Source organism: Alligator sinensis, unplaced genomic scaffold, assembly GCF_000455745.1.
Source record: "Alligator sinensis unplaced genomic scaffold, ASM45574v1 scaffold803_1, whole genome shotgun sequence".
NCBI classification, from domain to species: domain Eukaryota; kingdom Metazoa; phylum Chordata; order Crocodylia; family Alligatoridae; genus Alligator; species Alligator sinensis.
In genome coordinates, this window is record NW_005842886.1 from 207957 (window position 1) to 219080 (window position 11124).

General features: G+C 48.6%; 1 protein-coding gene across 7 annotated transcripts in view; it reads left to right on the top strand.

The window, feature by feature from the left end:
- RBPMS (RNA binding protein, mRNA processing factor) overlaps positions 1-11124 on the top strand; it is a 182432-nt gene that overhangs the window by 162250 nt on the left and 9058 nt on the right. For 5 of the 7 annotated variants that reach the window (XR_003091851.1, XM_025192065.1, XM_025192068.1 and 2 more), the window contains one exon: positions 4271-4340. The exons of the other annotated variants lie outside the window; for them this stretch is intronic. Coding sequence is in view for 4 of the 5 variants with exons in the window: in XM_025192068.1 (XP_025047853.1) it covers positions 4271-4340 (70 nt within the window). In the remaining variant the exon portion in view is untranslated. The remainder of the gene's footprint in view (positions 1-4270; positions 4341-11124) is intronic. 7 annotated transcript variants of the gene reach the window in all.

Consider the following 11124-nt stretch of genomic DNA (forward strand, 5'->3'; position numbering starts at 1 on the left):
AGACCCTATTCTTAAAAAGATCTTCCCAGAGCCACCCATCCTAGCCTTTAAACAAGCACCGAACCTCGCCAACCTCATCACCAGAAGCAAACTTCCCCAAACCCAGAACGCACCAAAAGGATCCAGACCGTGCCAGGACAAGAAATGCAAAACCTGCCCACACATCCCCACCACCCCCACAATTACTACACCCCACAACAGAGCCATCAGCATCCCAGGATCTTACAGCTGCACCTCCAGGAATGTAGTATACCTCATCCAATGCACCAAATGCCCTGATGGAAAATATGTAGGAGAGACCAGACAACAACTGTGCACCAGAATGAACGCACACCGGAAATCCATCAAAGACAGAAATACCCAATTACCGGTTGGGGCACATTTCTCACAGGAGGGCCACTCTCTCTCCAGTCTCTCAGTCCTGATCCTCAAGGGAAACTTACACAACACTTCCCAGATACGAGCCTATGAACTCCATTTCATCAACTTCCTGGATACTAGAGATCATGGACTAAACATAGACATTGGATTTTTGATACATTATAATCTGCCTGGCAACTGACTCCCCAGCCCAGCCCCTGGCTTCTTTACTTTTCATTCCATCCAGGAAGAGCACACACCAACTGCTGAAGCTTCCTTAGCCTGACGAAGGGTTTTTGAACCCGAAAGCTTGCTTAATAACTATTCTCCAACCATTTCAGTTGGTCTAATAAAAGATATCAAATTCACCCAAGGAACCTTGTCACCTTGCTCCAAGCATTCTCCTTCTCCTGAGAGGAGATGGCCCTATTTAGATGTCTGCAAAGCACTCAGCTTCCATGAAGCCAGGTCAGTCATTAAGAAAACTGGCTTCTTCACCTGTCTCTTGTGCTGAAAGATAGCAAGGCCTCCATGCAATCAGGATGGCCATCTCCCTGTAGGTCAAGCCTGCTATCCAAAGAGTTTGAAAAATGTCCTCCTTTCAAAGATCCATGACATACTCCTGGGCATCCTGGGAGGATCCTCACAATTTCTTTACACCTTCACCAAACACAAAAAGGGGGGACTTAATAAAAAGCTGCATTCGGTCGCCAGCATCTTCAGCCTGTTGTTCTCCCTTCACTGCCTTGTTCCCTTCTTACTCCTCTGCTCCTGTGTATAAGTGGATGGCTCACTAACTCCTCAACATCCATTTCCCATCTGGAAGATTATACGTGCATACAAATAGACAGTCTCAACTGCCTGACACATACAACTTCTCATAAGAGAGACTCCTCTGTTCTGGACGTTTACTACCCACACTGTAGGTCGGTGGCAGGTTGGTGGCACTTCAGTGGAGGGTGAGGGGACACACAGCAACAGTAGCAGCTGGGCTGGAAGTGGTGGCCTGTTTTTGGAGCTAGTTCTGTTAATTTGGCCCAGCACTCCTAAAGGGTTGGTGACCCCGCTCCTAGAGGCATGGACTGGTTTCTAAAGTAGTGGTCTCCATTTGCAAGAGCTTATGAAACCTTAACCTGTTTCAGTTTATGTGTGTTTGATCCTCCTCCTTTTCAGTTATTTTTGTTTTACTTCAGATGAACAAAAACCTCAGCCAAAATCATCAGGTTTCACCTCACTTCATGTTGGCACTGTGAGAATTTGTTAAGTGTTGTGTCTGAATGGGCCCAACCAGCTTAATTAAGCCTGGTCTTAATTTGGCATGAAATCCAGAGCCAAAATAGCAAGGGGTGTTTTCAGCCTTCATAATTTCAGTGTGAAGGTCCTTACGATGTTGCCTTACCTGCTAGGATTTAGCCAAAGGCTTGAGGAATGGTTGGTTTTGGAGGTAATTTGTGCACGACTTGTGAGGTAACCCAGACTTTGTCTCTTGCCTTCATGTTTCTCCTTTGGTCTAGTTCATGTTTTTTCCTCAGCCTTCTGGCCTGCTGGTAATGTGGGAAAACCCTTTGCTTACTTCCTCTTCCAGCCCTGTTCACATTCAGGAGCCAGTGCTGACTGTACAACAGGCATCAGCCTGAAATGTATTAGTCTGCTGTGTCTTACGCTACTGATCAGCTCAGCAGCCAAGTGAAAACTGCCCAAATTAGTAAATGTCACTGTGCAGCCAGCGATGCCACAGCCTTCTACTGAGTAGGGCTTTAGACACAGGCCAGGCCATTGGCCACAGGGGCTGCTTGTAAAATTAAGTGATTAAGACAGGTAGATCAGACCCAAACTCCCATTTCCAGTGAAACTCCTGGCGATGCTGCTTTATATTTGGGAAAGGAAAAGCCACTTTCCAGGCCAACCAACACTGGGTATGTCTGTTCTGCCCTAAACATGTATGAAATGGGCCTTCCTGACAGTCACTGGCAATGCATAGGGGGTGCCTGCGGGTGCACATGCACCCACTGAGATCAGCCATGCACCCCATGGAAGCACCAGCCACAAAAACAGAAGTGCCGCTGGGGAACCCCCTCCCCACACCGGTTGTCAATTGGCTGCTGGGGGACTCCCCTCCCCCATTGGCGATATGGTACCCCCTGACTCAAGAGGCACCAGTTGCCCATGCTGGCAGTGCATAGCCCCCAGTAGCAAGTGCAGTAGCTGGAAGATGTCTCTAGTCCTCTTAATCCCACTTGCCCTGTGGAGCTGGCAACCATAAGAGAATGAGCTAGGAAGCCTTTCACCCTCTGCAAATCTGCAGTACCCCTCAGAGCTTCAATTATGTGAGGGTTTTTGCTTAGGAGCTGGACTCAGGAAGGCTCAGTGAATGTGGTAACCCCAGTGGAACTTTTCCAGGCACTTTTCCAAGCTTTTAGCAACAGTTGTGCAGTATCTTCAGGAATCAGTGCAGGAAACTTCTGTTATGCTAAGCTTTAGAGCTCAGACCTCAAGTACATGCAGTTGGTATGGGGAGCATCAAACTAATGCGAAGGGCACTCTCTAATGTGGGGGGGGCTTGCATTACCTGAGTTGCTGCTGTTGGCTTGGTGGGAGAATATAGGGCAGTCTGAGACACTACACTGAACCAGTACTTGGCTAGTGTTCTGGGCCTTTTGGGTTTTCAGTTGTGTATTTAGGATCTGTCCCTGCAGAAAGGCCCATCCCTGCACACAGTGCCAGTGGTAAGAGGGAAGTAAGCACAAAGGAGATCTGCAAACATATGTGCCAGCCTCCTCTAGTCTGCTCAGCCACCTCCAAGACCTGGCCCCAGATTGGTCCCTCCAGAAGGCAGGGCCATAGGGCACCTATTCTAAGGAAAGTTCTTTTTGGCCCTTGCTGTAAGTCAACTCTGTATGGCCTTCTTGCAAACAGAGTAGAACCCATGCCAACAAGTTGAGTCTGTGGATCTTACCTTCCCAGGGTCAAAAGTGCCTGAACCCAAGGGTTCTCTGGCATATGCTACATTTAACACCTGGTTAAGATGTTAATCACACCAGAAATAGTAAACTGATAAGTTAAAACCAATTTATGGCATGATAATATAGCAAATGAGCCACAAAGACACTCCACATAATGTGTAATGTCTTTGTGGCTCGCTTGTAATATGCCTTACATTGAATATTTGGCATGTTGAGACTAACCCATGATAGATCTTCATGTGCAGCTGAACCTAGACTCAGCAATGGGAAGTCACAGGGTCTAGGTAGGACACAGCTGTCCCATCCGCAATCAGTGGGATGAGCTGGGGGTAGCACAGCCTTTGTCTGATCCCCAGAGGCAGAAGTACATCAAGCCAGACATCAGGGAGCAACTCCCAAGTTCTCAAGGTGCTCATGGAAGTGACAGCTGGGGTTTAAAGTTCCCCAGTGGGGGATGCTGTTCAGCTCCCTCCTATCTACTGGGAGCCTCTGATCTCCTGGGCCGGGCAGCACAGCCAGAGCTGCTGAGCATGAGGTTTTGACAATCAGCTGATTGTTGACCTGGCTGCATGAGCAGACGCTATTCTTTCAACTTGCTTGTAGAGAGGGGAACCTGGGGTTATGATTCTGGGTTCCCCCTGCACTGGGAAGTAGTAATGGCATGATTGAGATCTGATCCCCAATCCCAACAACTGCACCTCCTGCCATGCATGTGTGGCATAGTAGGAGGCGCAGTTGTTGGAATTGGGGATCAGATCCCATTGTGTCATGAAATGAATGTGTGCCAGGGGCCCAGGTTTGGGGATCAGGCTATCTGGGCACTTCAGGTGAGCCCAGGACAGGCACCTTACTCTTGCTTTGTCCTCTTAGAGGTGTTCTATGCAAATGGAAAAGGCATGTGGTATATTGCAGCCCAAATTTCACTTCCACATCTGTTGTCTTTTCAGATGCGCTGGCTTCCTCCATCAGAGGCTGCTTCTCAGGGCTGGAAGTCCCGTCAGTTCTGCTGAATACTGTGTAAGTCAGGGGCGGGCAATTATTTCGGGCACAGGGCCACTTACCCAGTTTTAGCAAGCTTTCAAGGGCTGCATGGGTATCTCTATACAGATGCCCCGCCCCCTGGTTGCCATCTTGTGACTGGAAGTCCTGTCCCCTAGCCCCTGACCTTTGCCACCAGAAGTCCCTCCCCTGCCCCTGGAAGTACTCTTTCAGCAAGGGGTTTTACCATCTTGGAACCAGAAAAATACCAACTTATATTCTAAAAAGCAAACATCTAAAATATTCATTAATTTGATTTTGAAAAATATTTTTGTCCTGACTTACACGTGTTTGTGTAGTGTACATAGAGGTGATTGCACAATAGCTTAAAATGAAGTCTTACTCTTGTATATTGTGGGGGGTGGGTATAGGTTTGTGAGGGGCTGTGGGTGTGGGATCAGGGAGCATGTGATTGTGTGTGGGGTGTGGGGAAGGGTGTGGGTGTGTCTGGGGAGGGTGGATAGGTGTGGGGGGGTGTGGGTATGTGTATGGTGGGGTATGCATGTAAGACTCACCCTACAAACACACGCACACACACACACACACACACAGGGTACTGGCGAGGCCCCATTCTCCCTGGTCCAGCAAGTCAGGAGCCACGTGGTGTGGGAGCAGTGAAGGGGCAGGAAGGCAGGGAAATGGCAGGCAGCCAGGAGCAGATAAATATTTTCTACATTTTTTAGGGGCCCTGTGGGCTGGATAGAATGGCCTGGCGAGTTGGATGTGGCCCACAAGCCATATTCTGCCCAACCCTGGTATAAGTGGATGTTTGCCACATCAGATTCACTTCCCAGGAGGAGGTTGAAGTAATCACAGCAGGTAGAGTGGAGGGAAGGGTCTTGATATGGCAGAACTAATGACAGCTCCTTTTGTTGTGGTATGGGGCTCTGAGTCATTCTGTATGGGACAATCAGAGATATCTTGCAGATCTCCAGATTTACAGAGGTGTTTTCTGTGCTGTATCACCAAGACCCCACCAGGCAGATTCTGACATCTTATCATTCTCTTGGAGTCATTTGGGCATTAAGATGATAGTTCACATTGAAGCAGCTTTAGTAGCTTGTCCCATGCAGGGAGCTTTCTTGTATTCTTTTCTTTTGTTCTTCCTGTGACCTAAGCAGTCATAGCTGGCATTAGGGAAGGATGAGTTTCTTCTCCTTTTTCTTTATCATTTTTTCTCTCTCACTTTGTTTGATCTTTCTACTTTTATTCATCTTTTCCCTTCCTCAGATGGTAACAAGGCAGCTGGGTGCATAGGACAGGAGGACACATGGGGGCAGTGGCAAATTCTGGCTGCCACTGTGCCACTGATGTAATTGCACAGCTGTGACAGCAGCTGTTAGCTGTTCATCAGTGCCCAGGGCTGCTGCCCCAGTCATCCCAGCCTAGTTGCAGTACTGCCCTTCCTTCTCCCTTTCTGCTATTTAGTGCTTTTCATGTACCCAGGGACAGGACAGAGGCAAGGTGCTGCCTATGTCACAGGCCTGGATGAGCTGGGGCTGGGAGATGACTAGCAAGGGCTTTCTGAGAGCATAGCATTGTGGCTACATGGTTCAGTGCAGCTGCTGTGGCTGTACTGGGCCCTTCCAGACATTTCTGATTTCAGGGACTGTCACTCAGTTTAGACCACAAGTTCCCTACCAAGCACACATTACTTCTGTCATTAACATTTGCCATGTGGAATCACAAGTCAAGGTCGTAGGGACCTCTCAGCTGAAGAGGGGTCCTTCAGCACTTCTGAGCTTCCTGCCTGACTAGTTACCCTTGCCTTAATGCCCTGTCATGCTGGGTTCTGGTTCATGCTGGGTTCTGGTTTGCTGAGGGTCACCTGGTCTGCTGCTATTGCTGGAGTCCAACAGAGCTGATTTATGAGGGCGTTTTCACCTAAAAGACCTGGGTGCATGAAGAGGAGAGAGAGCCCAAATTCCCCAAGGAGGAGAAAGCTTGGGGTGTCCATTAATTTGGCCTCCCTGGTGCACATGCAGCAAGCCGTCCTTACTCTTGACAACAGCCAGGTCCAAATAGTTAAGAAACGTCTCACTGGAAGATGACTCCCTCCCCACAGCAGGTGGGGTTAGGGTGCTGCAAATCAAATGCACATGTCAGATCACTACAGCTCAGCAGGGATTTACCCTCTCAAATGAAGGTACTCTTTAAATGGAAGTCTAGAAGAGAGGCTGGGAGAGACATGCTCCAAATAAAATGATGCCACTACTTGCAGGGAAATCATAGAGAAGTAAGGCTAGAAGGGACTTCAAGCAGTCATCTAATCCAACCCCCTGCTTGAGGCAGGAAAGATCTTGTGTCCCATATGGGGGTCAGACTTAAATTGTAAAAATTAAAAGAGAGAAGTTAGCACCCCTGCCACTCCCTGGCTAGTACTAAGGCAGGCTGCATCTCACCAGATTTTCCTAGATGGCCCTGCGCTCCCAGGGCATGGCAGCCCATCTCCCTGGTGCTGCTTTTTACAGGGGAAGGGAGCTAGGGATCTTCTCATTGGATTGGTTTCAAGGACATTTGCAGTCCTGGAGAGGGTGGGATCACAGACCTGCTCCACGACACTGACCTTGATCTGGCTGCACCCCTGCACTTCTACTTCTCCCTACCTATGTGTTTTTAATATAAAAGGTAATAAACACAGCAGGGCAAACTAAAACCTGGAAGAGATACTTCTTATAGAGCAACAGATAGTACCAAACCAAGATTACCTAGAAGGCATGTCCAATGTCACCTACAATGAGAGGTTGTGCTGAGGCAGGGGCCAGGCAGACAGTGCCAGACCTGCATCCACCATGCCATTGTCTAGCCACAATCACTTTCTCCAGCTCTAAAACTTCAATCTCCCACAGAGGTGTGGGTAGACAAGCCCCTACACTGTGGGAGCCTTGGTGGGACCTGCAGGAGGGATAGTGAGGCAGTAGCAATAGGAAACTGTGCTTTTCCTCGGCAGCTATCTGCACAGGGTGATGTTGGAGCCACGGAGGACAAGATTTTCAAAAGCAAATAGCAAGTTTCAGTGCCCACATTTTGAGACCTCAGAGCACTGCTATGATCCAGCCTGTAGCTGGCTGGCAATGCTAGAAACCTGAGCCATGACACCAGGAAAACAAGCCAGAGAGCCATTGTGAATGGGACCTCAAATCACTAGTCAGTTTAGAAACTCCTTACTTGAAGTTTTAAATCCAATACAAACAATTAAGCCAGAAGACACCATCGCCCCAGTCGGTGCACCACATGAAAGAGATTTCAGTGCCATCCAGAAACACTGCCTCAGACCTGATGCCACAAAGACACTTAGGCATGGTCACACACACTGTTTCAGAGACGTCCTGGCACACCTCACAGAGACCTCCGTGCCTTCCAGACCCGATAACTCAGAAAAACCTTGACAAGTCATAGAAATCCTAGTGCTTCAAGACACCCTGTCACTAGCTGAGCACATAATCCTGAAGAGATCCTCACAGACCTCCTGGCACTAGCAGTCATGCCATGTTGCAGTGATCACAGTGCTGTCCCCCCAAAATGGCACTAAATAGCCTAGATGGACATAGAGGGTAACACACAGGCATAGTCATAACAAGGAGGTATAGGAATGACAGACACACACCCAAAATCCAACAGCAAAGCCACTTCTTCAGAGTGGGTTCACCCTTCCCCCCCACAACAAATTACTCTAAATTGTCCTTTCCCTCCCCTTTCCGGCATTATCCAGCTGCTCCCACCACAGAGTGCTCCCTTCCCCAGACCCAGACATTGGCAGAGGCACCACCCTCACCTGCTGTTTTGGCCACCCATTTGTCCCTTGTTTGGTCCTTTGTCCCTCTCCCCCTGACCCCAAAGAGAGAAGGACAGCTCCCACCAGCCAAAAATCAAAGCTCAACTCTTGTCTGATTTCCAGAACAACAAGCTGGGGCAGCGATGACAAGGAAGAGGGTTTGCTCACTGTTAGAGGTCAGCCACCAAATCCCACTCATGCCACCACTGTCTCTCCCCAGCACATCTTTTGTTTTACTCTCCCTATGCCCTCACTGCTGTCTCAGGAACCCAGAGTAGAGCAGCAATGGCACTGTGCTGGCCCACGAAGGCTGTTAGAAATATTCATAGTGTCAGAAAAGGACTGTTGCATGAAAGCCTAAACATCTTGGACCTGTCTTTTTTTAAAAAGGACAGAGTGTCCAAGAGCTATTTTCATCCCAGGTTATTAAAATGAGAGAGACACATGAAAAATCATATTCAAGGATTTGGGAACCAGTTTTTGTTCCAAAATAAGGATTGCTCCAACATAGCTAGCTAGAATGCACACAAAGCCATATTTGGGAATGGTATTTTCTTAGCTCCCTTACTTCACTCTTACTGCTGAAACAAAACATGCCCAGCCTCTACCTCACCCTCTGAAGGCCTGGCTGCTCTGCCAAGCTGGCATGCAGGGATTAGCATGCTTTTATTTTAAAAATCATGTGCGCATGCACACACACACTTTTCCTTTGGAAAAAAAGGGCAAAGGTGTTCCAAGGGAGACCACTCCTAATCCAACCCTCTCCTGGACAGCTGGATTTCTCTCTGAAGCTGAGGGCTGAAAGGAGGCCTTTTTCAGACTCTCTGTAATGGGGTGGAAGGGGAAGGGAAGGCACCAACCTTCCCTGAGTGCCACTCCAATCCCTTCCCGCTGCCTAATCTGGTGCTCTGCTTTCTGCTCCCTGCCCTATCTGCCACTGTATTCTCCACTTCCTCCCCAATCGCTATGTGCCACACAAAGAGGCTGCCTGTACTACACATGCCATGGGCCAGTCCTGCTGTGAGACAGGCAGCTGTTACCCCTGCACAGAGGGATCCTAAAATGATCCTAAGATCCTAAGAATACTGTGTAAGTACCCCTGTTACAAGCTAAGATTATAGTGTAGAGGCATGCAGACATCTCCCTATTGATAAAATGAGGGTACTCATATACCCAGAGGGGGTACTAGAATGGCTTCTCCACTTTGGTCTGGTAATTTAGAATTGGTCGCAAGATATGCTTTGGTCTCCCACTAGGTGAAGTAGAAATCTGCCCGAAGCATTTGCTCTCATTGCAGTGCAAAAGAGAACGTGGACTCAGGGAGCCACTGCTGTGGGAAAGGAACTTCCTCCCCCTCTGAGACTTCCTCATGCTGGGGACATGGGAAGAGAATATGCTTCCATATGACTCACATTGGGTCACTCTAGCTCCCCCCAGTCCAAAGTACAAGTTGTGCCATGTGGTCCCTGACTATATCTGGACCAGAGTTGCCAGCTGTCCATAACTCTTCAGGCAGGCCTTAAAAAACAAAAACAAAAAAAAAAACTAAAAACACCTATCTGTAAAATCCACAAAAAATAGAGCTGTCCTTAAAAAAAAAACTAAGCTTGATTGAAGCTCCTGTCGGCAAGAGACTGGATACAAAGCATTAATAAACAAAGTAGAACAGCACCACCTGGTGGCTGAATGGGAGCTCAGCACCCTGCAGGGAGTTCTGTCAGGGCTTTGTAGCCTAGGGAAGCCTCCTTACCCGCCCCCCACCTCAGCCGTATGCTGCTGCTGCTGCTGCTTCCCATTGCTTGCCTGTAACACTGCTCACCTTTCAGGTACTTAGGGCTGCGTGGCCCTAGACAGGACAAGGAAGGGTGGTGAGGCTGGGACAGAGCAGCCAGGCTGGTAGAGGGGAGATGCATTACGTGGGAGGGTAAGTGCTGGGCCAGAGAGCGGAGGCTAGTGGGGATAAGGCTGGGTGATGGGCTGGTGGGGGAGCACAATACAGGGTGTTGTTGGGGGTATCAGAGTGTAGGGGGTGAGTAAGGGGAGGGAGGCAGCACAGTGTAAAACCATTGCAGTGAAGCAGGATTGCCAACCAAAGAAAAAAAATACTGACAGTCTGCAAACTTTTTATTGACAACCACACTTTTTTTTTTTACTGTGTTTGGTGTTAAACCCCTAAGTTTGAATCCAGCTCTTCTTGCTGCCATCCAGATCCTGACTGAAGGTTTACATTTACATAATCCAGAACATGTCAGTAAAAATGTTTGCACAGCGTCAGTAACAAAAATGTCTTTGGTAGGCATCTCTGAGCGAAGCCAGCTTGTATGCTGCATGTGTCACTTTGGTGAGATCTCTGCGAGTGGGACTGGTCGAGAAAGACCTGGCACAGCTCGCTCTGATGTCTTTCATTTGTTCTTTCCCCATGGCTCATGTTCTGGGGCCTTCAGTTTTGGTCTAAGACTGAGCATTTTTGGCTGTGTTTGTTGTTCCCCTGTTGGGAGAGATGCAGAGCTCAGATAGTGCCTAGGCTTAGTGTTTGAACCTTTTGCACTTTAAGGCAGAACAGTGTGAGCTGCAGTGGTTGGCAGGGGTGGGCAAAATGAGGCCCATGGGCCAGATGCGGCCTGCCAGGCTATGCTGTCCGGCCCATGGGGCCCCTAAAAAAATTAGAAAATTAATATATATCTGCCCCTGGCTGCCTGGCATGTGGCCCTCGATGGCTCACCAAAACTCAGTAAGTGGCCCTCCACCCAAAATAATTGCCCACCCCTGGTTAAGTGGCACCAAAAGTGGAGCATGCTTTTCTGGATGTTGCTTAGGTTGAAGAGAAGGTTTCCATTAAGGACATCTCAAAGGCTGTGGACAGACATAACATTTGTAACGTTGCAAACGGTTTTGAAAGTGTTTCAGAAGGCTAGCATACAACTGCACATGCGGGATAAAAGCCTCCAAGCATGACAAAAATATCCCCGGAAGAAGCAGGCATGTTTG